This window comes from Trichomonas vaginalis, chromosome III (assembly GCF_026262505.1).
Source record: "Trichomonas vaginalis G3 chromosome III, whole genome shotgun sequence".
NCBI classification, from domain to species: Eukaryota; Parabasalia; order Trichomonadida; family Trichomonadidae; genus Trichomonas; species Trichomonas vaginalis.
The window spans coordinates 9898581-9925227 of record NC_067205.1 but is presented as its reverse complement, the minus strand read 5'-3'; the positions used below and the strand labels follow the sequence as shown (position 1 = coordinate 9925227).

Sequence of the window (26647 nt, the reverse complement as noted above, 5' to 3'; positions counted from 1 at the left end):
GAAGGTTCTCAAACCTTAAAGAAGGCAAAGCATACAAACTTGTTATACCTTATGAACCAAAGAAAGCAGACGACTATGAATATTATGAGTCTAAGATAGTTGAAGTTCAAGGTAAATTGGGTAAAAAGATTTTAGAGTCTAAGCCAGTGTTTGCTCCTAAAGAGGAAGAGAACATTGACATTGACCCAGAAATGTTCTAAAAATAAAATTTTATTTTTACATGTCAAATTTCTTTTTCTCTGGAACTGGTTCAGGTTCTTTCTTCTCTTCTTCTACTTTCTTTTCTTTCTTCTCTTCTTCTTCTTCTTCTTTTCTGGTGGAGTTATGTCAAATTTCTCAGAACCATATTTATGTAAAAGTTCTTTGTCCTTTAATAGCTCTTCTATTCTGTTTTCTATTTCATCTTCAAGAACAGCGCATGTGTCTTCTTTGCATTCTAAGAACTTTTGTTGGACTTCATCTTTCCAAGGCGTCATCTCTGTCAACAAGTCTGTCATTGACAAATTTTAAGACTTCTCTGCTAATGTTTTATGGTTCTTGTCATATTCCCAGAAACAGAACTTTAGAACAAATTCACCTTTCTTGTTTACACTATGTAAGATTTTATGGTCGACAGAAGTTTTAGAGTCAAAAAGCTTGTCTCGAATATAGATAGCGAAATCACTAGACATTTTCTAAAAGATAAAAATTTTAATTTTTCTAAAAATATGTTAGAAAAAAAGTTTGCTGACATTGACAAGAAATTTGAGAATGTTTTGAAGAAGAACAAGAGGAAGTTAGAAAATGCTCAGATAAAGCCTATACATGACAAGTTCTTATTTGCTCAGAATGGTATAACAGGTCTAATCGCACCACCTGGGTCGGGTAAGACTTTCACTTATCTTAAAATGGCTGCACAACAACAAGAACTAGATGAGAAGAACCCATTCTATGAGTTAGTTGTTATTTGTAGTACTTCTGGTCAATTTGACCAAACCGTCAATTCGTTCAAAGATATTATAAAGAAGTCTAAGTTAGTATGTATAAAGGATACTGAGTTGTTAGATTGGATAAAGAAGTACCAAAGAAGAGTTTTGAAGTATAATGCTATAAATGAGTATATAAATTCTAAGTTTAAAGACCCAAATGAGGAAATGCAGAGAATATTAGAGAAGAAACACTTCAGAAACAAACAGAAAGAGATAGAATACATTTCGAAGAAATTGCAATCTTACGATTGGAAGACTTACCCTCATAGATGTCTTCTTATCTTAGATGACTTTGCTTCTCATCCTTTGTTAAAGAACAGAGAACAAGATATGTGTCGAATTCTTAAGAAGCTCAGACACTTTAACATCTCAGTTGTCATTTGTGTACAGACAGCAAAGAGTTTAAGTAAAGATGTTAAAAGAATACTTACTGACATTATACTTTTCCCTGGATTGTCCGAAGACGATTTCATGGAACTTATGAAAGAGTCCATGGCAGGTAAGTTTGACAGACATGAACTATGGGAGAAGTACAAAGTCATACAAGACCCTCATACTTCTTTCAGAATTCATATCTACGCAAACAAAGTTCAAATTGTAAAAAGTCAATAAAAATAAATGGTTCATTTACTCTGCTTGTTTGAAGTTGTCAAAATACTCTGTTATTTTTCACGATTTTCATACGGAATTCAATAAAAATATATTTTAGGGTAGAAGGGTATATCTACCCCGTTTTCTACCCTCATTTCTACCCCAGTTATTTTATAAACGTTTCACATGGTAAACGTTATTTTTTAAATTTTGTGAAAACTCAACGGTTTGACACAAGCCCTAAAAATTATTTTACTCAGAATTTTGTTGCTGAATTCAATAAAAATATATTTTAGGGTAGATGGGTATATCTAACCCGATATCTAACCTCATTTCTACCCCAGTTATTTTATAAGCGTTTTACATGGTAAACATTGTGAATTCGTGAAATTCTAAACAATTTCGTAGCTTCTATTTCTTCACGAAGGATATCGAATGTTTTCACAATGCCGAAGTTTCTTTATATTTCTTCTTGACATCTGAAAGAAGGAAATCGTCAGCTGTTGGATAGTTTTTGTTTAGAAATGTCAACATGTCCATTTATCTTCTGCTGGTTTCTCTGCTTCTTTCTTTAAGTCAGCATAGTCGTTTTCTCATACGTTCTATCTCTTGACGGAGTAGTTATATTTCCTCATTGCTGCTTTACATTTAGAACATTGTGGGTTCATTTTTGCGTTATATTCTGAAACCTTACCTGCTAGTATGACTAAGGCGTCAATTGCTCTCTTTAACTCAAAAGTTGCGGGTTTTATCTGTTCATTCCATATCTTACCTCTCTATCTTTATCTCTTATCTGCCATACACATTCAGCAACTAACGAAACAAAGTTGTCGTAGGTCTTAAACTCCCCAGATTTATATATGTCAGAGATGTTCTTATATACCATATCGCAATCTTTGTCCATGACTTTGTGGTTTGCAATGAAATCCAAGAAACTCATAGTTAACCTTTCGTATGAACTTCTTTATTTCTACTGAGTCAGTTGCTTTGACTTCTATTTCATCGAATTCTGGAATAGTAAGCTTTTGTTGTTGGATTTCAGGCAATTGGGTAAATGGTCAATAATATCCTGCATTTCATAAAGATACTGTTCATTTGTTTCATCTTTCGCACACAGTCTAAATTACTTGTTAAAAGTTCCTGCTTTATCTTCTGGATTTCTGTTTCGAAAGTATATGAAGAAGGAATGAAGCTTTTCATCTCTACTAACATTGACGTAGGATTCATGACTAAAGAGTTTGGTGCTGTGTTGCTAACATGTTCTTACAATAAAAATAAAAAAATATTTTTTTAAAAAAAACCAACTTTATTTTTTATTTCGGGAAAACTCATGACAAATTCAAGAGGGTAGAAAAGAGGTTTAGAAAAGAGGTTATATCTAACCTTCTACCCTAAAATATATTTTTGCCGAATTCATGAGTTTTGGTTGAAAGAATACGGTGGAGCCAAAAGTGGCTCGACCTCAAAACAAGCATTTTCTGTATAAAATTCATGAAAATTCATGAGGTTAGAAAAGAGGTTAGAAAAGAGGTTAGATATACCCATCTACCCTAAATTATATTTTTGCTGAATTCAGCAACAAAATTCAAATTGTAAACGGTTTAATAGAAAAAGTGTTATTTTTTCATGTCGAAGACTCGAAGGTGCAACACTTCCAAAATACCGACGAACTCAGAAGAGCAGCATGGCAGTATGTTCTTGACAACTTCTTTGAGTTTCCAGGAACACCTTGGAAAATGCTGAAGAACTCCGACACAGAGAATTTGGGAAATTGCACTCCAATACTACCTTGACAAAAAAGGGTAAACAAAGGGTAAACACAAGGGTAAAATAAGACTAAAAACTTAAGGTTTAAAAAGTGACATTTTATGAGCTCCGAGTCACCGAGAAAACTTGGTCAGATGTTAGCAGCTTACTTCCCTGAGAGGATGGAAGCGTTACATACGTAAGGTTCAAAAACAACGAACCTGGAATTGCGTACCAAATTCGCAATTACATGACCATGGAAGAGTACGAAAGGTTCCTACAGAGAAACCAGCTCTAAACAACTCAGAAAAGAAAGAATAAAAGTTAACTCGTAATTGTTTATTTTTTTACTTGTATGGCAAGCTGCAAGAATGAAGTCGACTATCTCGGTCTTTGTCTTGACCAGTTGGACTGCTCTTGCGAGTACGTCTGTTTTACGGTCTCCAGCTGGTGTCTGACCTTCGTAATTGCGCATGTTCTTGAGAGCTCCAACTGTAAATGGTTGTAGGATGAAGAGTCTCTCAGACTGCTTGAGGTAGTCGTCACGGTCACGAACCGAATCTGTGGTACGAGTCGAATTGGTCGACCTTAGGGAAGAGACTGGAAAGCCTGTCGTCTTCCATAGGGGCTGTGGCATACTCTTTGCGTAAACGGTTCAACCTTCTTCGAACTCTTGGTCTCTCTTGGATTGAGATTGGAATTGAATTGGGGTGGAGGGTTTGACATGAACATCCAAGGGTTAGGGCAGTAAGGCATAGGCTGAGGAGGGTAGTTCGGGAAGCCTTGAGGAGGTATTTGGTAGTAATTTGGAAATTGGTAGTAATTCGGAGGTACTTGTTGGAACTGAGGTACTTGTTGGAACTGAGGTTGCTGAGGTGCAGGGTGGTGCTTTAGGTTCCTCTGGTTGGGATATGGGCTCGGTTGGTGGTACGTCGGACATTGTCTTGAAACAATAAAAGACTTGTCTTGAAAAAGTAAAAGACTTGTCTTGAAAAAGTAAAAGACTTGTCTTGAAAAAGTAAAAGACTTGTCTTGAAAAAGTAAAAGACTTGTCTTGAAAAAGTAAAAGACTTGTCTTGAAAAAGTAAAGACTTGTCTTGAAAAAGTAAAAGACTTTGTCTTGAAAAAGTACGGGTAATCGTCTGAAATCAGACCACTGTTCTCAAATTTGAGAAACTTTACACCAAAAAATTTCTTGAAAAATAACGGTCTTGTCTTGAAAAGTAAAAGACTTGTCTTGAAAAAGTAAAAGACTTGTCTTGAAAAAGTAAAGACTCGTCTTGAAAAAAGTAAAAGACTCGTCTTGAAAAAGTAAAAGACTCGTCTTGAAAAAGTAAAAGACTCGTCTTGAAACAATGACCGACATAGACCCAGCAGATGAGGCAATCTACCTTATAGAGATAAATGAGCTAGTTAGGAACTACCTGAGCCATCTGAAGTCAAACAAGACCATTGCAGGCTGGGTGTCTGGAAGAAGTGCGCTTAAAATTGAAATTGACACTGGAATTGTCCTGCAAATACCAGAAAACACTCCTTTCGACGACATAAAAGAGATGAAGAAAGAAGTCCTCTTGAAGTTCTTTGCCAAGCGTCCTTGGATACTACTTCCAAACAGAGAGAACCCAACTGTACGAATTGCCCAAATTCTCAGAGGACTCTTACACTTCTCGGGTCGGGCGTTCTTCATAAACACAGAGGCGACATCGTACCTTTACAGTAAACATCTCATTTTAACTTCACTTTTTTATGTTTTTACTCACACTCGTACTCAACAGGTATGTGTACACATATGTCAACTGTGAACCTTGTATTGACCGGTCTTCCTGCAAATGCAAGTTCGGTCAATACACAATTTATGGTGGCAAGAAAGACAGTGGGGAATGTTATTCTGACATCTGTTGTTGCGCTCGAGAGAGAATTGAAATTCCAGACCCAACTCCAACACCAACACTCAAGTTGCCAAAGACTCATGTGAAGAAGAAGCCTTCTGGTAAGTTTCTTATAGCCATATACATGGCACGCTTTGAGTAAAAACATTTTTTTCATTTTTTGAATGAAGCAAGTTAAATTCGTCCCACACCAATCTCAATGGACCGATGAAGAGTTTCAAGCTATGGTTGAAGACGTTGAGAACGACATAGACGGCGAACTTGAAGGAGCTCAAACCACAATTGCAACCAAAATTGCACAAGTCAAGAACAGATAGCTCCACTTAAAGCTACCAAAGCTACTCTTGACCTCATGGATAGTTACCGTTTAGATGTCAAGAGTGGAATAAGACAATTAAAATTAAAACTTCTAAACTACGAAGCTATACTCCAAAAGTTAGCAGAAATGAGAAGACTTTACCAGAGCTACTTACATGTAAGGGACTTACCTTCAAGCAGTCCGACCAAAGATGAATTTTCTGACATTGTCCCAATTTTGTCCGAAAGTCAGCTCAGATGTTTTGAACTGCTCCCAACATATCCAGAATATGAACGTTTGCCTGAACTCTTCCGCAATCTCAAAAAACGTTTTTTGGTTCTCATGTTCGAAACTTTTATCGGAAGAGACAACAAACGTTCAGAAGAAGAACAAGATATTATTTTAAACTTGTTGTATGACTTAACCGTCATAACAAGCTTTTTGAAGTAAAACCGTCATTCTCAAACCACTTCATTTTTTCGATGTCCGAACAAGCACCGAAGCCGAACACAATGGCAGATGTCCTTTCAATGTTGCCAGACAAGCGCCCAGTTCAAATTCAAATTTTGAATTTGAAAGCTCATCTGACAAACACCGTTAAGACTCTCCAAAGTAGTCTTATGGAAGAGATGAAACTTAAAGGATGTCCTCATGAACCAAGCTTCCAATGAGAAATGCCTGAATGATTTGACGGAAACCTTGCGCATTTACGCGAGAGAGAACCGAGACCTTGCCAGACTCATCTACCGTTTCTTCGAAGAGATAGACGCCATCTGGAAGGTACTCGGAAAGGACAGAACCTCCAACACCGTAATTCGTGAGTACAAATTGAAGAAGGAATTTCGAGGAAGAAAGAAGAAAGAAACACGAAGAAGAAGAGGAAGAAGAGAAACACGAAGAAGAGGAAGTTTGGGCAACCCTTGTTGCCGATGACACGTTACGAAATTTCCCAACCCTACCCATACAAAATCCGCAACAAGGAGACAGGCAAGGTTCTTACCCCAGTCCTCAACAACTTGGGACACTTGAACCTTAACCTTCGGAATCGCGGTTCAATCTCCATGGGCAAGCTTGTCGCAATTCAATGGGTTCCAAATCCAGACAAGAAGACGAGGGTCAGACACATTGACGGTGACAAGCTCAACAACCGTAAGGAGAACCTCGAGTGGTTCTAAGAGTAAAAAAATTTTATTTTAGGGGGAAACCCCAGTAAATTTAGGTGTTTATTTAGTTAAGTAGCTTAAATTAAGGAATTTGGACAAGTTAGTTCCTGACCTCTGAATTGGACTCTTTCGTCATCCCAGTTGCCTAGGAGGTCGTCCCAGAGGAGTTGGTAGAATTGCCAATCCAAGGACGATTTGTCCTCCCAGGCATTGAGGATGTACTGCTCGTAGAGTTTCATGACCTCTGCCTTGCACCAGACACCCTCTCCCTTGGAACGTAAGGCTTCTTCGAAGTGCTCGAATGCGATTGGCTGCGTGACCATCTGAAATGACACTTTTTGTCCGTTTGGTCAATGTTTGTGTCTCGTGCCATAGTCGACGAAAATACAAACAAACAGGTTATATATGAGTTTGAGACCAAGAATGGTGTAACTCGACCTGTCCGATTCAAAGACTCCGAGGGCGACCATGAAATTAAACGGAAATTAGCTAGGAAGGAATATAAAAATTTTTTACTTCATGCAATGTTTTATTTCTGTGCCGTCTTCAAGTATGCCCCAGTACTTACGCTTGGAGAGGACATGAACTTCGGTGAAAATTTTGTCCAATTTGAATTGACCCATCTTTTCACCGACCATTCCCATTTCAATGAGTTTGTTATAGCCTTCTTCGTTCGTCATGAGTGCGTCAATGTTCTCATAGTAAACCTTCACTTTGGATTTGACTTCGGAGAAGAATTTGTTGTAGTTGTCAAGGACTGCCTTTGCGAACTGAGGATAGGACCAATGTTCGACAATAGGTTTTAATGTGGTTACTAAGCCACTTTGACCTTGAGTGAATTCGTACTTCAAAACAAAAGGAGAAAACCTTTCAACAAAGTTGTCGACCTTCTCATAATGTTTACTCTTCATCTCTTGAGGTTTCTTTATGGAATATCCCCATGTCGAATTCATAAGCAATTTGAGTGTCATTGCAAGTTTGGGGTTTGAAGCTTTCCTAATATCATACAGTTGTTGTATGACTTTTCCAACTGTATAGTTCCTTCCCGAGAACTCACCATCTTCGTTTGGAATTCCAGTCGGGATATATTGGACGAACCTCATGTACGCAGCGTTAAGGTCGACATAGTATATCTTTTCATCTGAGTCGAACTTGTCGCATCCAATCGGACCAGTTCGTGGAAATTCAAGCGAGTCTCTTATCTTCTGAGAAACTTCTCCTGTTATCTCATAAACATCGTCGAAGCAACCTGTTTCATATAAAACCTTCTGACCTAACTCAGATGCTCTCCAATACAATTTGACGTCATTGGATGCTCAATGGAAGTTTGTTTATAGCATCTTGAAGTTCTTGCAACCTCATTGGAAGTTCTTCTGGTTCAGGTTGGTATCCGAACAATCCAACTCCTTTTGGAACTGTGTACTTCTTTTGTACTAGAACTTTGTCTGGAACAACTTTTGGTCTTGCTAACAGTGAAAAGTTTGTTTCGTCTTTTGGTACAAAACTTTCTGTCAGCTTGTCATCTGGAATTGGTTCCAACAAACCTTTCTCGAAAAGAATGTTAACAGCTCTGACAATGTTGCACTTGCCTTTTCCGAACAATGGGTTTGTAAGACTTTCGTTCAACATGAAGTGGTTGTGGACAATTACAATCTTCAACCATGGTAAGTCTTTGTCAACAACATAGTCGTCATGTGAAGAACCTTTCTCAGTATGTTGACTCGGATATTGACATTTGCCAACGGTGCAATTTTTGCCAATTGACCTCTGAGAATGTACCTTGTCTTCACACATGACTCAAGATACTTCATTTTCTCTTCTGAAACAAGACCAGAGTTCCTGAGACATGTAAGAATACAAGGTTCATTGACAATTGTTTCAATTGAATTGTAAATTCCATACCTTGTCAAGTCAATGTCAGACTTATTTATGAACGGGAAGTATCCAGCATGTTGTCTGACTGCTTGAGGGTTAGGTTGGTACCATTCAAATTTTACACTTGCAATTCCTTCAATTGCATTCAAAATGTCTGAGTCGGAGTCAACCATTTGTTCTCTCTTTGTAGTCTTGAAAGCGTCAAGAAGCATTGCAGCTGTTGTGACATTGCCATGCGCATAGTAAATGACCGTCCAAATCTGTTATGGTCAATCTGAGATTGTATCCTTTCTTATTTCCGTCTTGATTGGCAGCAAGTACTCCCATGAAGCCTTCTTTGTTCTTTCCTTCGTCAAAGTTTACTGTAAAGGTTCGACCAGATGTAATTTGACTTCTAACTTCACGGTACTTTTCATATGCATATCTTGTTCTTTCCATGGGAGCATGTGCGTCTTCACCTTTTCCTTTTTTCCTTCTCAAAGGATGCAATTGTTCGTCATGTTTCCAGTAGAATCTGGCAAAGCCGTCGTGTCCTTCAACTTGAGGTTCACTAACATCGAAAGGCATGTCCATAAGACGTTCTTCTTCTAACCTCTCTAGTCTGTTTGGATAATTTGCGCGTGCTGTTTCCAAGTCCATTTCGTAGCGAAGACCAGACAATTTGTCATAGACTTTTATGGGTCTTCCCTTCCTATATTTAAACTTCTTTGAAACTCTCCAACCATATCTTTCTAACTCTGCTTTTATTCTAGCAGACCTTCTATCCATTCTATACGGGGGCATTTTTATAAAAATAAAAAATGTTTTTTTCTTTACTTTACATAGCCACCTGCTGCCATAAGTCTTTGACGCCAACCCATACCAGCTAATGAAGGTTGACTTGGTTTAGTTTGGAAACTAAACTTTGGTTTTGGTTTATCTTCAGTTTTTGGTTTTCTTCTTCTATCGGTTTTTCGTCACTTTTCGGTTCCTCTGACTTTACCTCACTTGCAGGAACAGTTGTGTCGTCAACATCTTCATAAATATCATATGCCATTTGTTTTTGTTTTCCTTTCAACTTTTTGTGTTTGTTGTAAAGTTTAGAATATTTCGACTCTAAGTCAATGAGATGTTCTATAATGAACTGTTGGTCAGTGAAGTAAACTTTTCCATCTGTTGTCTCGAAAGCTCCTTCAGACTTCAATATTTTATTTGTGAGAGTCTGTTTCTTTTTTGAGATACTAGCCGTTCCATTTCTATGAAAAGTGACTTTGTAGTTAGGGTTTGTATTTCCAGACCTGGCACTTTCTATTATTGAATTTTTCTCTTCATCTGTAAGTTCTTTGACAGGTTTTGACAATGGTTCTGAACTTTTTGTTTGTGGTGTCAAATCTACCGTTTCAACTTCTTCGGTCATTTCATCTCAGTAAAAAATTTTAGTTTGGTTTGTTTTCAACTGGTTGTTTAGGTTTTTTAAGTCGGTCTAAAACTTCCTGAGGTATAGGAAGAACTTGACAAACACGTGGTTGTGTAACTGCTGGAAGCGACAAATCCATCTTGAACCCATTTGTCTCAATGCTGTATTGTTCATTTCATCTCAGTAAAAAACTTTACATTCCCCACGTTTGAGGCGGTTGAGGTTGGTTATTGTTTACCCATTGTTGTGCATGGTTATATCCTCTGTTAAAGAATCTTTCACCTTGGTCCATATAGTGTCCTGCTTGGTTATAGTAGTCATTTGCTTTGTTATAGTAGTTTCCTGCTTGTCTTCCTACATTGTCCATCCATCCTTGAACTTTTCCTCTTGTTTCAGGATTTGGAATAAGATTTGCTGCATCTCGTGCTACATCCCAACCTTTCTGTACAGTTTGTATAATAGGTTGTGCTTTCTCTTTAAGTATACCTAATGTACTCAAAATCTTCCTTCCAACTCCAAATACACCTCTGGCTATTGTTCCCACTGCGGGCAAAAATCTGGATGCAACTCCTGCTAATGCGCCAAATAAACCCATTTCTTATAGGGTAAAAATGACGAATCCAAACAAGGACCCCTATGTTTCTAAGGCAACAAAGAAAGCACTCATGATAAAAATCTTTAGTTCAACACCAAATGCTTGGTTTATGGATATCTTGGAAAACATTCCGAGGTATAGAGAAGATGGACCACCATACTGGCTAATATTTGTCGGTCAAAACACAAGATACTGTGAAGCCATACCATTACAGTCCAAAAATATTTTAGATGTGAAAACTGCTTTGACAATATTCGTTGACAAATACCATCCAACAAAACTGACATCTGACTGTGAAAGTTCTTTCAAATCAGACGATATTAAAAACTATCTGCGTTCAAAAAATGTAAACCAATATTTCATTGTCGACCAAAACCATTCTGCTCTTGGTGTCATTGACAGTTGTATAAAAATCTTAAGAGACTTAAATCAACCACAAGGTGGTGAGGTAATGAAATGTCATATGACGACAAATATAGACATTTCTCCATGGCAAAGATGAGACAAGTTTTTAAATATTTACAATAGCCGTAAACAAAAAGGTTTGGGAAACCACTCCCCCGAAGAAATGAAAAACAACCCGACTTAGAGAAAGACTATATATTTAATAGTTTAGTCAAAAGAGACAAACAAGAAAGAATGCCAGGCTTCAAACTTAAGAAAGGTGACAAAGTAAAAATAGAAATACCTAAACGCGACCCATATGAAAATACTATTGACTATGACAACAATGGGAACTCGACAGGTACTCACCTTCGTGTTCGTAAAAATAGAAGAAAGTATACAAGAGAATATTATGAAGTTTTAGGCAAACATGGCAAAATGTACAGACTGCAAGCAGAAGATAAAACTACTATTGTCAGACCTCGTTTCAAACTTGTCAAGTTCAAGGTGGTATACTTTCAAAGACAGTTCCTAACAAATATAAGACAACTCCTGACGAATATGCTAAAGAAGTTGAAAATGACGACTAAGCAATTCTATACCATGCGTAAACTGTCATGTAAATGGCATGTAGTCTTTACTTTGTCCCGTTGTTTGTGTATATCCCGAAACGCGATGTGTATGGTTTCCTTCTCCCTGAGTGTCACTCCAGTAACAATTTATAGCAAACTTAACGTCGTCTTTAACATCATATCCTTTACCTTTTGTCATTCCTGACCAATCCCAATATCTATGCTTATGCCAACCTGCTTGAGATGTACTTAAATCTATGTAGTGACTGTGTGCAGGTAAATTTTCACCTGAAATCGTTTTACTTCCACCTGTTTCCTTTGAAGAGTTTGCACAATACAAAAACCTGTCGACTATTTGAGTCCAAGTTCCAAACCAAGTACTACTTCTGGTCTGGTAGAGTTCATTGACGTATAAATAGAACCTATAGGATATACTGTTTGAAGTATTTCTGTCTTTAATGTTTGAAGCTCTGTTTTGTCTGCTTTTTTATATAACTTTTCTTCAAGTTCATTTACGTCAGAGATGCTATGTCTATGATATTTTTGTGGGTATGTTCCTTCTGTCCATGCTAAAATACGTTCTTTTGTTGCATCTACATATCCAGCTATCCATGTCGAGTCTGCTTTTGTATTCCTTAACTCTGTAACACCTTTCTCAAGCTCTTTCAACTGTTGTCCATCTTCCATTAAACCTCTGGTATGACTTGAAACCGTTTGTGTCAACATATCTACAGTTTCTTTGTCGGCTTTAAGGTCTAAACATCCTGAAACCCACCCTGTATTGGCTTTACCTTCTAAAATCTTCGATGTCCGTTCATGGTACCATTCAACCCTTTTTATAATTTCATTGTCTTTTTCATCCACATATTCCTTATCTGCCTTCTTCACTAACCCACTAGCCAGATATGCTAACTCATCGTCAACATACTCTTTGTCAGCTTTCTTTTCAACATCCTCTTTTGTTGCATATGTTGCATCTGCTCTGTCATGTTCTTCTTGAACTTTTTCAATGACATACTCTTTGTCAGCTTTGTTGTCAATATCTGCTTTCAAAAGAAGTTCATCTATAGGTTTCTCGTTTAAAGTTCTTTTTGTTGGATTTATACAAACAGTATGGTTCTTGTTGTCTTGAAACAGAAACTCGTCTGTCATTGGGTTTAATGTCAGTTTTAGGTTTCCTTCTTTCAATGACTCAGATATCTTAGAATAGTTTGAAAAGTTTGTTGTGTTCTTATTTAGAGCTTGCATAATGAGTTGTCGGTTGTGTTGTATTTCTCTCATAGACGCTGTTTCATTTGACATTTTTATTCTAGATAAAATATGCTTCCAATAGAAAAAGAAAATTCAAGAGTTGCTACAACTAAACCATTAGATGAACTTTTTACGAATGTCGGTCAAAAGTTTGAGACAGAGACCGTAAAGCATGAAGGCTATCGTTTTGACTACCCATTAAGATGGCTAAGAGACCCATCTGTCACAAAAGCTATTGGCTTTCGTAGAATGAAGTTTGTGTCTGTAGAAGATAAAAGTTTTCCATTTATTGTAAGGTTTCATATAGATTATATATCTGAAGGGAAACGAAAAATGTGGGAAGAAATTGAGCTAATACAAGTTGACCTTTCATCTTCTCTACAGACTGCGTTAAAAAATATAGAAGATAAAATAAATTCATGTTATGCAAAATATGCTGATGAATATGCAAATACCGAGAGCACACTTTATGTGAGAATTGTATATGACAAACAAAATTCACAAGTGTCATTTCAAATCTACGAAGACAATCCAAAGAAAGACGAACAAATATATACAGAATTCACTGCAATGTCATGGTATTATTTGCAAAGAATGTTAAATCAGAAAGTCGAACTTCCTTTAGCAAATATTTACAGTCGATATGCAAGAGATGAACCATATTTATTTAAAGATGTTTTCGACCCAGCTGCTATTATTGTTCATGCTTCATTTTCTGGCGCCCAAAACTCTTTCTTATGCTTGGCAAATGACTTTTACGAAAAACCTACAAAGTTATACGAACCACCAAGTGGAAGTATTTCAGACTTTCAAGTATGGTTTACTACAGATGGAAGAAAAAGAATAATTCCATTATACCATGTGTTTTACTTAGAACTTAGTTTCATATACAACTACTATCGAACGGTAAAAATATAATTTTTTAATACGGTTGAGGTGTTGGATTTGGTTGCCAACTTGACTGTGGTGCAGGTTCAGGCTGTTGTATAACAGGAGCTTGTTCTTCTGGTTCAGGGTCTTTAGGTATAATACCAACGAACTGACCTACTCTTTTACCAATATTTTTGACACCGTTCCAAATTCCTCTTCCTACGGTTTTTATTCCATTCCATATACCTCTTCCAACATTTCGAAAGAAGTTTCCTATCTTACTGAAGAAACCCATTTTACTATATGTAAAAATCTAATGTCCGCCTAGTCTCTTACGTTTCCTGTTGAGTTCCATAGCATTCTTTAACTGGAGCTCATACATTCTGTTTCTCCTCTGGTAGAAAACATATTCTGGGTCAACTCCTGTGTTCGCGTCATCTGCATAAAGTTGTTTATATCCCACTTCAGGGTTTGTATAAAACTCTTTCCATCTCATATTTGCATACCATGGTGGCAAACCTAACGCAGCGTCATTTGACATGGCAGTTTGCATTTGTACATCTGTTGGCACTTGACCATAGTTTGCCATTGCAGTTTGTATTCTAACTTCATTTGGAATATTCTCTGGGTTTGGTTGTCCAGGTTGCTGTGCATTCGCTAAGTTCTGTGCGTCCATTTAATATTAGATAAAAATATCTCTTACGAGTACATATACTGAACATTTGCAGGCATTGGTTCATCTTCATATTCTCTATATCTTTCTGCCACGTCAAATAAATAAATGACACAATGGAAAAAACCTAAAACAAGTAGTCCTATTTCAAACCACATTTACTTACTAGTAAAATTTCTTTGTTATGACACTTTCTCCAGTTTATAGGACCTCTCTCATATTCTATCTTGTCATATCTAAACTCATAGTCATGTATGTCCTCTAACCATCTCATGACACTTTCCAAACCACTTTTATCGGATGTAAAGTAAAAGCATGGATGGTTATGTAAAACGTCTAAAGTTTCTAAAGAGTCTCTCAAAGTCCAGTCTACTTGGTATTGAAAATCCCATGTGTTATAGAACGGCGGGTCCACTATAAAAAACATTTTCCTTGTCTTTATATTTTTCATACAACTCTGTCCAATGACATCTCACAAACTCTATACCCTCAATATATTTTTCTATGTTCTCTTTGAAAACATTTGTATAGTTAAGATATAAAACTTTTGACATAAGTGTTTCAATGTCATGAACTCTTATAGCACCACTATATAATAGTCTAGCAGATATACTATCCCAGTCAATATACTCTGCCTTTTTCAAAACCTCTCTGACAGTATTTTTCTTATCTAATGGTATACGTTCCATCTTACCTATAGGTATCTTTTCTTTTAACTCTTTCAATATTTTGTTTGTGTCTGGTATATGTTTGAGACGGTTCATATAGTTGTCGAAGTCATTGCATATAATCTTTGAGTCAGGAAATATTGTATGGCACAAATGAGATATATAGAAACTTCCACCGAACAAGTCTACAAATGTTAGACCATTCGGTAGTTTCTTAAGTTCTCTCAATAGAATATCTTTACATCTACTCTTATTTCCAAAGAAGGGTAACGGTGGTTTTGTAAAATTCATTTTATATATATAATAAAAATGTTTTTTCCTGAAAAGTGACAGAAAAGTGACGGGGGGCTAGAGGGCACGAAGTGCCTGGAAGCCCCACTCCCTTTTTTTTTTTTTTTTTTTTTTTTTTGGGTCTGTTTTTAAATTTTTAAAATCTTCGTGAATTCCAAGAAAGATTTTGATTTGAGATGAAAAACTGTCGGATTGTTCGCCACAAACTTACATTTTTACATTCTACAGCTGTAATATAATCATTATGTATTCAAGGATATTGCTTGCTACAAAAACTGAAAATTTATTCTGAATTTCGATAAAAATAGTGGATATAGATCTATGAATGATTTGATATTCATTGTAATTCATGTTACTTATAAGAAATCTCAATAGATAATCAAATTGAAAGATTTTCGACATTGCATGACCATTTAACCTTTTTAGCATAAAACTATGAGCCACAATGATACAAACGCCGTAATGAAGTTATATGATTCAACTTGATTCTGAAATTTTAGAATTTAACACATAGATTTTGCTAATTTATATTGACAAATCATTTTTCAGGAGTGAATATGTTAAAGAACTAAAATAAAACCACTACTTTGTACGATAATGAAACAAATCGAAAAAACGAGATGTTGAATTTGTATTTTCGTCATTATTCAAATTTACAAACATAGTTCATATCTCCATACAAAATGCAAATCAGTACACGATTAATCAAACTAGCAAAACATTTTGAACAAACCCTTCAAATATTTGAAAAAACAAGTTGCTCCTTGACAAATGACTTACAGATTATATTAGTTCCAATGAACATAGCTTTTTGAAGGTCTGATAAATGATTGTAAGCTTTCCAAATGATTCATTTTCAAGTTAACATTCGTTATGGAATATTTGGATCTCCGATTATAATAGGAATTGAACATTTGACATCATAGATTACTATTAAAATGACAAACAATTGTGGTCCCAATCGAAATTACAATATTTTCATTAAAATATTTTCCGGGATTACAAAATTATTCCATTTTCGACGTGTAATTTGCAAATTGATCTCTTAGCTGAATATAAAAACAAAATTATAAGTACTATGGCATAATTAGGTAAATATCAGTGTTTCCATCCATCGATTTTTTCAATGGATTGTAAGAAATTCAATTTTCAATGAAAACCATTATACACTTATATCCCAATTTGATATTAATATTTAAAATAAATATGTGATCCGTAAATTTGGGAGTAAAAATTTAAAAAATAATTATCTCATTATAAAAGTTACTACGATATCAGTTTATCCAAGTTGTTAAATTGTGATCCATCGTCACTTTTTTGCGATTTCAATAAACTTGATTGGATGAGTACATCTCAGACCGATTCGGACATGTTAATGACTTCATCTGATGATGTTGCACGCAAGAAGACATTTAAGAGCAGTTTCTTCATCACCCTTCCAGTTTTCATGGGTTATGCCTGCTGCTTTGCACTTCAACAAAAACTTTCAGTTAATTTCGGCCTTACACTTGGTGCATCAGGTGACAAACTTTCTAACACTTACGGTGTCGCTACTTCTTTCGTTTATTTCTTTAACTTAATTTTCCGTGTATGAGGACACAACATCGTATTCGGATGCCTTTCACCAAAATGGCGTGTTACTACATCCTTAATCTCCATGATCATTGGTATGTGCTTTTTCATTTTCGTATCAAACCGTAAAAGTAACCCAGTTGGCCTTGCTTTCATTCCATTTGCATTCTGCGGTGTTTGCGAAGGCTCATACGGTCCAAATATGTTAAACGTCGTGAACAATATGGGCAATACTCGTCTATATGTTGTCCTTGCCATGCCTGTTGGCGTTTCTCTTATTACAATCCTTGGATTCTTCTTAATGGGATTCGGAGTTCCATATACAGTTTTCTATATTGTTACAGCTGTTTGCCTTTTAATTGCTATTATCCTTTATCACCTTACAGTCTTCCCAGAAGCCTGCAGAAATTCTAGTGGCCAGCACAATTTCAACCTCAAAGACTTTGGCAATGATATCTGCAACATTGGCGATTGGTTCCCCAAGATTTGGTTCTGTTCTTTAGTTTTCTTATTGAACATGGTTTGTTTGGCACTCTTCAACCCAGGATGCACCCTCTATACATACCAGCCTCGTGTTACATACCGTCTCTTAGGATTTACAATTGATAACAACTTCTTCATGCTTGCTTACAATACATGCTCCTTCTTAGGCGATTTCTTCTCAAGAAAGGTCATGGATAAGAAGAGAATCATCAATCCAGTCTTCTATTTCATCCTTCTTTGCTTCGGATTCGCAATCAACATTTCCCAGATCCCAGAAATCGTTCCATTCGCTGCTTTCTGCTTCTCATGGGCTAACGGTGGCCTCTACGTTCAGTGCACAAAGCTTATCGGCATGTTGTTCAAGGAAAAGTACCATCTTACTGCTACATCAACATGGCTCTTCATCGGTGACTCCGGATCAACAAGTGGAGCTAGCATTGTTCAGTTCCTTCGTCCAGTCATTGCAAGCATCAAGCAAAGAATGTACTAAGATGATCTTTATTCACTTTAGCTTTTATATCTTAAATTAAAACTTCTTTTATTTATTCTTTTTATTATTAATTAATTACTTCATTGTATCTTTAAATTTATACGAATAAAATAAAAAATACTGATGAAAATCAAGAATTAGAGTTTTTTATATGTAAACATGCTCATTATTCCAAGATTTAAACTCATATTAACTGATAAAATCCTGTAGTTGCTCAAATAATTCGGTCATAATTTCTTGGTTTATCTGAAATGTCATTATTGGTAATAAATTTATTATATAAAGTCAAAATATTTCAGAGTTATTTAGATCTCATGCTTAATATCAACGGATAATTTTGAGTTGAATTCAATTTATAGGTAAAAGTCATGATCGATTAGATAAAACAGAAATATAAAAGCGTTTAAACATAATGGTAAATAAAAATAAGATAAACAAAATAGTTATTAGTTGGTTTCATTTGAATCATGAGGCTCTGAATCCTTCAAGTCTAAATCAGCAAAATCTTTGGGCATAGAGCTCTGAAGACCTTCTGGTTCCATGTACGAAAATCCAGGATATTTTTCTGCAGATCCGTAAACTGGCATTACAAATGAATCGGCCGGCTGTTCGGTAGTGAATTCGGTATCGAAGTTCGATGGAACACCTTGATTGTCGCATTTCGGAATAAACGAAGGTTGAACTTTCAATGCAAGGACATCGTTGAAATTGAGGCCTTTAAAGAACTCCAAGTTCTGCATTTGCTTGAATGTCAACCTCTTTCTCTTATCTTTTTGAAGTAATCCGTTGATGAACTCTATAATTGAGGTTTGAACACCGGCAGGGTATTGAACTTCCTTTTCTAGGATATTCTGGAATAATCTTGACTTGTTCGGATGGCAAAATGGTGTCTTATTGAACAATAATTCGTAAGTTAAAATACCAAGTGACCACCAGTCAACTTCTATGCCGTATTTCTCATGACGAATTATTTCTGGTGCCAAATACTCCGAAGTACCGCAAAATGTCGATGTCAGCTCTTCATTGTAAAGATCTTTTGCCAATCCGAAATCTGTAAGCTTAATATGTCCTTGAGCGCTCAACAAAACATTCTCTGGCTTCAAATCTCTATAAACAACTCCGATTGAGTGAAGATGATTTAAAGCCAAAGCAATTTCTGCCAAATAGATTTTTAGGTCTTCTAGAGGGAATGCACCACGTTTCTGCATGTGGAAAAACAATTCCCCTCCAGGAGCGTATTCGAGGCCAAGATAAAATTTCGATGGAGTTTGGAAGGCGAATTTCAAAGAGATGATAAACGGATGAGCGGCTTTTGATAAGATATTACGTTCTGCGATGACTGTATGGACTTTATCCGATTGAATTAATCTTGATTTGTGGATAGATTTGATTGCAAATATTTCATTATTGGATATTTTTGAAACGAGCATAACTTTTCCGTAGAATCCTCTTCCGATGACCGACAGGATTTTGAAGTTTTCCATTGTCAGATCATTGTTGGAAAAAGTTATACTACGAAGGGCTAAAATCCATTTCATTAGCTCGTCTTTAGATGCAGCTTTTAGTTGATAAGTATCAACATCTGGTGTCTCGACAACGAATCTGAATTCTTTATCATCATCAAGGATTTCAATTGTAGTTTGCTGGGTAATTTCCATTTCAGAATCTATTTTTTTGCATTCTTCATCTTTCCATATCTCAATCCTATTATCTTCAAGTTTACAAAATCTTTTGCTCCAAAAACCTAAAATAAACTTACGTTCGAGCCAACCTGACATAGTTTGTTGTTCTTTGGATTCAGGTGGTTCAGTATTTGTCATTCAGAATGTGGGAAAAGTGACATTTCAATTTAGAAATATTCAAAATTTTCTCACTACTTTATCATGCATTATACTGCTTATAGTGCATACACAAATATTACCGTAAAATTTTCCGGATTTTTCATGTTCTGACTTGAAAATTATCTTTCAGCATGGCCAGTAAGAGTATTTAGATCACGGGGTAATCATTTTTATATAAAGTAAGCGATTAGATAAACTCATGGAGAAACCAATGACTTTAGAATATGGCGTCAAAAATTTTCTCACTGGGTTTTCGTCTATCAATCCCAGCTCATTATATACGCAACCAATCAAAAATCTGATATGGGAGTCCAAGGCTAACTTTTTGTTGTCTACCTAATAAAAGAGGAAGCAGCATTAGTGAGAATAATCGCAAATATTCAATTTAAATTATCTTTTTATTCTTAATTTAAAGTGACAAAAAGAATAAAAAACCTATTCTAAGGCATGTTGTTATGTAAATGAGACTAGACATCATATTTTATGTTATGAAAAAAAAATATTTAGAATTTTAGAACAAAATAAATAGAAAAAATAGCATAACTTATGGATGTGCGTATATTAAATTTAATAAATTAAGAGAAATTATTTTTGGCGCCAAAATTATTCGTTAACTCTCAAATTTTTCTGAGTCAATAAGCCGCCAAAAAAGTGTCATTTCTTTATAGGAAAGGAAACCTATTTGACGAACAATCCGGACACTAGTGCCTCAGCGAATTTCCCCAAACCCACCAATCCCCTCCCTGCTGTTGTGCACCATCGATGGAAAGTAAGTCATCAATAGTCTCTTTTCCTGATTTCAAGCTAACGTTAGATCATTCATGAAAGAAATCATTGCCTTTCATCAGAGACTTTCGTTATAACTGCGCTGCTCTCAAGTTCATCTTGAGAAATTTACGTAATAACTGAATTCCCAAAGTTCTTTAGGTGATCCAAAACACTGTAGCTGCTTGAACTTTGGACGAGCCTCGCACCCCAGAGAATAGAAATCCCAATCTTGCTCATGTTTAGTTGAATTAGTCTGCAGCAGTACAGCTCTGATACCACAAGATCGTGATGTATACAAAGTCACAACGCTATTTGATTCAACAACTAGCTAGTTTTGACATCAAATTGCAAAATTTGACTTCGTTATGAGCTCTTTGTAGCAAAAATACATTACACTTAAAGACTAGTTGCTAGACTGTAGTAGTTTGTTCGTATATATCTATTTTTCCCCAACGTATTGCATACTACATTTTGACAAGACTTGCAACCTTATAGTAACCTCGTTGGGAATTGTTCAAGCAAAGCGTAGGTAGTTAAGGTCGAGTAAGAGTTCTTCTTAAATCTTTCACTGAATGAGTAGGTGTTGGAAGAACTGTTCTCTAAAGCGATACAGTTGCGCTACATGTTCGTCAACTTGTCTAGAAATAAATATATCATTTGTTTTATACGTTTTTTCGTAATAAATCTATTTGTATTTGTTGTATTTGAGTATGAAGATAACAAAAACTACGGCATAAGACGCAGTACACTGGGCTTCGTTGCCATTTTATTTACCATGTTAAGAATAAACTTAACAGACATGCTTTGTTTTCGACGAAGCCATCTAAAATAACGTACATCTAAATAAAACTAAAAAACTGTAAAATTTCTTTATTTGATAGTATACTTCAAATTATGCACTATACCTTCTAGAATTCTATAACACTCTTTGCATATAATTTTTTTAAAAAAAAGTTATATCTCGACAAAAATATGATTTATCAATAGAGTATGTAAAATAAAACTCATTCGCAGTATTAAAAAATCGTAAATCTTTCCAAAAAAATTTTGAATTACAAATTTTAAAACTTAAAACAACATTTTTTGAAGCGAAAAAACGAAATCTAATTTTTTTTGGAAAATTTAGAATAAATAGAGCTCTTTAACTCGTCGAATACAAATTGTTTTCAAGTTTTTTTCGACCGGAAATTGAACTTTTAGAGTTTATACAATAAGATTCACATGAAAAAATACGGGTTTAACAAAGAAATCACCAATATAAAGGTTTTTTAGTAGAACGAGATTGATAAAAACTATGGTATGATAAAAAGACGATAATTTTTTTGGCGGGATAATTGAAGAATATGAATGATTCGAATTACAGACATACTCTAGTCCGAAACTTACTATGGTTCGTGACTTATTTTTGACACAGAATAGCTGTAGACTAAGGCTTACTCTAGATCCAGACTTATTATACAATTAAATTTGCTTTTGGAATAAGACTTAATTTTAGTTACAAACTTATCTTAATATCAGACTTATATTTAGAATCAGACTTACTTTAGTCTAGAACTTACATTTAGAATCAGACTTCCATTTCAAGTCAGACTTACTTTCGTCCGAAACTTACATTTCAAGTCAGACTTACTTTCGTCCGAGACTTACATTTCAAGTCAGACTTACATTTCAAGTCAGACTTACTTTCGTCCGAGACTTACATTTCAAGTCAGACTTACTTTCGTCCGAGACTTACATTTCAAGTCATACTTACTTTCGTCCGAGACTTAAATTTCAAGTCATACTTACTTTCGTCCGAGACTTACATTTCAAGTCAGACTTACTTTCGTCCGAGACTTACATTTCAAGTCATACTTACTTTCTCCAGACTTACTTTCGTCAGACTTACATTTCAAGTCAGACTTACTTTCGTCCGAGACTTACATTTCAAGTCATACTTACTTTCTTCCAAGACTTACTTTCGTCCGAGACTTACATTTCAACTCAGACTTACTTTCGTCCGAGACTTACATTTCAAGTCAGACTTACTTTCGTCCGAGACTTACATTTCAAGTCATACTTACTTTCGTCCGAGACTTACATTTCAAGTCAGACTTACTTTCGTCCGAGACTTACATTTTAAGTCATACTTACATTAATATCAAACTTATATTAACCTACGACTTACTTTTATTCCCAGACATCTTGATCCACACTGACATTGAAAACTACTCATACATCTAAAGCCACTCAAACATAATCCAAAAAATGATAATGTAATGAAACTTTATAGAAAATTGAAAATTTCGGCAATTAAAAATAAAGTCGAACAGCATTGTAAATGCAACTGCAACATGGAAAATGTTTATAAACTATATGGTGTTCATATTCCATGTATTCATAACATCTTAGATGTAAAACCGGCCGATTTAGAAAAACCTAAAGCATTTCATATTGGAAAATTGGAATTCAATAGAAAAAAAAAAAAAAAAAAAAGGTAGTGGGGCTTCCAGGCACTTCGTGCCCTCTAGCCCTGAAGATGTTTAGTATAAATGAAGTTTTTATTCGGAGGGCTTCCAGGAGCTTTTCACAAATTATATATGTTTTCATGTTTTGTCACTTTTCTGTCACTTTTCAGGAAAAAACATTTTTATTATTATATATAAATGAATTTTACAAAACCACCGTTACCGTTCTTTGGAAATAAGAGTAAATGTAAAGATATTATATTGAGAGAACTTAAGAAACTACCGAATGGTCTAACATTTGTAGATTTGTTCGGTGGAGGTTTCTATATATCCCATTTGTGCCATACAATATTCCCAGACTCAAAGATTATATGCAATGACTTCGACAACTATATGGACCGTCTCAAACATATACCAGACACAAACAATATATTGAAAGCGTTAAAAGAAAAGATACCTATAGGTAAGATGGAACGTATACCATTAGATAAGAAAAATATTGTGAGAGAGGTTTTGAAAAAAGCAGAATATATAGACTGGGATAGTATATCTGCTAGACTATTATATAGTGGTTCTATAGAGTTCATGACATTGAAACACTTATGTCAAACGTTTTATATCTTAACTATACAAATGTTTTCAAAGAGGACATAGAAAAATATATTGAGGGTATAGAGTTTGTGAGATGTCATTGGACAGAGTTGTATGAAAAATATAAAGACAAGGAAAATGTTTTCTTTATAGTGGACCCGCCGTTCTATAACACATGGGATTTTCAATACCAAGTAGACTGGACTTTGAGAGACTCTTTAGAAACTTTAGACGTTTTACATAACTGTCCATGCTTTTACTTTACATCCGATAAAAGTGGTTTGGAAACCGTTATGAGATGGTTAGAGGACATACATGACTATGAGTTTAGATATGACAAGATAGAATATGAGAGAGGTCCTATAAACCGGAGAAAGTGTCATAACAAAGAAATTTTATTAGTAAGTAAATGTGGTTTGAAATAGGACTACTTGTTTTAGGTTTTTTCCATTGTGTCATTTATTTCTTTGACGTGGCAGAAAAGTACAGAGAATATGAAGATGAACCAATGCCTGCAAATGTTCAGCATATGTACTCGTAAGAGATATTTTTATCTAATATTAAATGGACGCACAGAACTTAGCGAATGCACAGCAACCTGGACAACCAAACCCAGAGAATATTCCAAATGAAGTTAGAATACAAACTGCAATGGCAAACTATGGTCAAGTGCCAACAGATGTACAAATGCAAACTGCCATGTCAAATGACGCTGCGTTAGGTTTGCCACCATGGTATGCAAATATGAGATGGAAAGAGTTTTATACAAACCCTGAAGTGGGATATAAACAACTTTATGCAGATGACGCGAACACAGGAGTTGACCCAGAATATGTTTTCTACCAGAGGAGAAACAGAATGTATGAGCTCCAGTTAAAGAATGCTATGGAACTCAACAGGAAACGTAAGAGACTAGGGGACATTAGATTTTTACATATAGTAAAATGGGTTTCTTCAGTAGTATTGGAAACTTCTTTCGAAGTTGGAAGAGGTATATGGAATGGAATAAAAACTGTCGGAAGAGGAATTTGGAACGGAGTCAAAAATATTGGTAAAAGAGTAGGTCAGTTCGTTGGTATTATACCTAAAGACCCTGAACCAGAAGAACAAGCTCCTGTTATACAACAGCCTGAACCTGCACCACAGTCTAGTTGGCAACCAAATCCAACACCTCAACCGTATTAAAAAATTATATTTTTACCGTTCGATAGTAGTTGTATATGAAACTAAGTTCTAAGTAAAACGCATGGTATAATGGAATTATTCTTTTTCTTCCATCTGTAGTAAACCATACTTGAAAGTCTGAAATACTTCCACTTGGTGGTTCGTATAACTTTGTAGGTTTTTCGTAAAAGTCATTTGCCAAGCATAAGAAAGAGTTTTGGGCGCCAGAAAATGAAGCATGAACAATAATAGCAGCTGGGTCGAAAACATTTTCATATGTTCCATTAGGGTTTTCGACTTCATAAAAGTCTGGGTGTACTGGATATGCTGCAGGCTGATTTAACATCCTCATAAATCTATACCATGCCAAGTTGTTATATTTTGTAGAAATATAAACGTTTTCTCCAAGGTCTTCTATTCTATTGATTTTAACAGTTGCATTTTTCCTGTCATAAATAATATCGAGATGGTATTCTCCTTCGTCAATGTTATACTGCTTTGCATATTCGATATAGATATCGTTTATTTTTTCTTGAAAAGCTTGAAGAGTTGTTTCTAAGTTTACAAGCAAATTCACTTGTAAAAGTTTTCCCTGTTCAAATTTCTCATACATACGTTTTTCTTTGTTATAGTATCGAACTTCAAAACCGACTGTAAATGGGAAACCATGTATGGCTTCTGAAATGAACTTCATTCTACGAAAGCCAATAGCTTTTGTGACGGATGGGTCTCTTAACCATCTTAACGGGTAGTCAAAACGATAGCCTTCATGCTTTACGGTCTCTGTCTCAAACTTTTGACCGACATTAGTAAAAAGTTCATCTAATGGTTTAGTTGTAGCAACTCTAGAATTTTCTTTTTCTATTGAAAGCATATTTTATCTATAATAAAAATGTCAAATGAAACAGCGTCTATGAGAGAAATACAACACAACCGACAACTCATTATACAAGCTCTAAATAAGAACACAACAAACTTTTCAAACTATTCTAAGATATCTGAGTCATTGAAAGAAGGAAACTTAAAACTGACATTAAACCCAATGACAGATGAGTTTCTGTTTCAAGACAAGAAGAACAATACTGTCTGTATAAATCCAACAAAAGGAACTTTAAACGAGAAACCTATAAATGAACTTCTTTTGAAAGCAGATGTTGACAACAAAGCAGACAAAACATATGTAGACGATGCAATAGCAAAAGAAGAAGAAAGAGCTGACAAAGCTTATGCAACAAAAGAACATACTCATCCTGAACTAGCAGACAAAACATATGTTGACAATAAAATGTCAAGTGAAGTGACAAGAGCTGAAAACGAATATTCTAAAAAGACTCATACACATACCATTGCAAATATTACAAACTTACAAGAAACCTTAAACAGGAAAAGTGACGTTGGACATACACATACCATTGCAAATATTACAAACTTACAAGAAACCTTAAACAGGAAAAGTGACGTTGGACATACACATACCATTGCAAATATTACAAACTTACAAGAAACCTTAAACAGGAAAAGTGACGTTGGACATACACATACCATTGCAAATATTACAAACTTACAAGAAACCTTAAACAGGAAAAGTGACGTTGGACATACACATACAAGTTTTACAACTGTTGCTATAGAAAATATTGCAGGAACGGTTGAAGAACCTGATGGGGATGTATTATATTTTAAACCTCCTAACTTTCCACAAGGTTTAACATCGGATGAAAACATAACAACGATGAAATACATTAGATGTAGAAATGTTTATGTCATGGAGGATGAAAATAACGTTAAATTCACTGCTCAAGATTTATATGAGAAGAAAGCAGACAAAACAGAGCTTCAAACATTAAAGACAGAAATACTTCAAACATTATATCCTATAGGCTCTATTTATACGTCAATGAACTCTACCAGACCAGAAGTAGTACTTGGTTTTGGAACTTGGACTCAAATAGTCGACAGGTTTTTGTATTGTGCAAACTCTTCAAAGGAAACAGGTGGAAGTAAAACGATTTCAGGTGAAAATTTACCTGCACACAGTCACTACATAGATTTAAGTACATC

The 26647-nt window shown here is 35.3% G+C and overlaps 8 protein-coding genes and 10 pseudogenes across 18 annotated transcripts, besides 2 other annotated features; 6 read left to right on the top strand and 12 right to left on the bottom strand.

Annotated features, from left to right (window-relative positions):
• Positions 1–15348: part of a mobile genetic element that runs on past the window's edge.
• TVAGG3_0674360 lies at positions 217–671 on the bottom strand (annotated as a pseudogene). Its single transcript has one exon. A coding segment is annotated over exon 1 (455 nt).
• TVAGG3_0674350 (protein of unknown function, DUF4106 family) lies at positions 1134–1580 on the top strand (the record flags this gene model as incomplete). Its single annotated transcript, XM_001298837.2, has 1 exon — positions 1134–1580. One exon carries the CDS (start codon positions 1134–1136, stop codon positions 1578–1580), a length of 447 nt encoding a protein of 148 aa, XP_001298838.2.
• TVAGG3_0674340 lies at positions 1909–2639 on the bottom strand (annotated as a pseudogene). The gene has a single exon. A coding segment is annotated over exon 1 (731 nt).
• On the bottom strand, positions 2783–3942 carry TVAGG3_0674330 (annotated as a pseudogene). The gene has a single exon. A coding segment is annotated over exon 1 (1160 nt).
• On the top strand, positions 5052–5336 carry TVAGG3_0674320 (uncharacterized protein; the record flags this gene model as incomplete). Its single annotated transcript, XM_051242524.1, has 1 exon — positions 5052–5336. One exon carries the CDS (start codon positions 5052–5054, stop codon positions 5334–5336), a length of 285 nt encoding a protein of 94 aa, XP_051089111.1.
• Positions 6422–6667, top strand: TVAGG3_0674310 (HNH endonuclease family; the record flags this gene model as incomplete). The annotated part of the gene is made up of 1 exon (XM_051242523.1): positions 6422–6667. The coding sequence occupies one exon, from the start codon at positions 6422–6424 to the stop codon at positions 6665–6667; it is 246 nt and encodes an 81-aa protein (XP_051089110.1).
• TVAGG3_0674300 lies at positions 6716–6978 on the bottom strand (annotated as a pseudogene). The gene has a single exon. A coding segment is annotated over exon 1 (263 nt).
• Positions 7168–7715, bottom strand: TVAGG3_0674290 (annotated as a pseudogene). The gene has a single exon. A coding segment is annotated over exon 1 (548 nt).
• Positions 7763–8968, bottom strand: TVAGG3_0674280 (annotated as a pseudogene). The gene has a single exon. A coding segment is annotated over exon 1 (1206 nt).
• On the bottom strand, positions 9343–9926 carry TVAGG3_0674270 (annotated as a pseudogene). The gene has a single exon. A coding segment is annotated over exon 1 (584 nt).
• On the bottom strand, positions 11492–11882 carry TVAGG3_0674260 (annotated as a pseudogene). Its single transcript has one exon. A coding segment is annotated over exon 1 (391 nt).
• On the bottom strand, positions 11965–12779 carry TVAGG3_0674250 (phage tail repeat-like family; the record flags this gene model as incomplete). Its single annotated transcript, XM_051242522.1, has 1 exon — positions 11965–12779. A coding segment is annotated over one exon (815 nt), but the record flags the coding sequence as incomplete, so codon positions are not given.
• Positions 13168–13646, top strand: TVAGG3_0674240 (annotated as a pseudogene). Its single transcript has one exon. A coding segment is annotated over exon 1 (479 nt).
• TVAGG3_0674230 (uncharacterized protein) lies at positions 13912–14187 on the bottom strand (the record flags this gene model as incomplete). The annotated part of the gene is made up of 1 exon (XM_051242521.1): positions 13912–14187. The coding sequence occupies one exon, from the start codon at positions 14185–14187 to the stop codon at positions 13912–13914; it is 276 nt and encodes a 91-aa protein (XP_051089108.1).
• A 1208-nt stretch (positions 15349–16556) lies between the features above and the next one.
• On the top strand, positions 16557–17823 carry TVAGG3_0674210 (Major Facilitator Superfamily (MFS) general substrate transporter family; the record flags this gene model as incomplete). Its single annotated transcript, XM_001303652.1, has 1 exon — positions 16888–17775. The coding sequence occupies one exon, from the start codon at positions 16888–16890 to the stop codon at positions 17773–17775; it is 888 nt and encodes a 295-aa protein (XP_001303653.1).
• Positions 17824–17946: 123 nt separating this feature from the next.
• Positions 17947–19611, bottom strand: TVAGG3_0674200 (protein serine/threonine kinase protein; the record flags this gene model as incomplete). Its single annotated transcript, XM_051242520.1, has 1 exon — positions 18222–19595. The coding sequence occupies one exon, from the start codon at positions 19593–19595 to the stop codon at positions 18222–18224; it is 1374 nt and encodes a 457-aa protein (XP_051089107.1).
• Positions 19612–22839: 3228 nt separating this feature from the next.
• Positions 22840–26647: part of a mobile genetic element that runs on past the window's edge.
• Positions 24367–24607, top strand: TVAGG3_0674190 (annotated as a pseudogene). The gene has a single exon. A coding segment is annotated over exon 1 (241 nt).
• Positions 24612–25460, bottom strand: TVAGG3_0674180 (uncharacterized protein; the record flags this gene model as incomplete). The annotated part of the gene is made up of 1 exon (XM_051242519.1): positions 24612–25460. One exon carries the CDS (start codon positions 25458–25460, stop codon positions 24612–24614), a length of 849 nt encoding a protein of 282 aa, XP_051089106.1.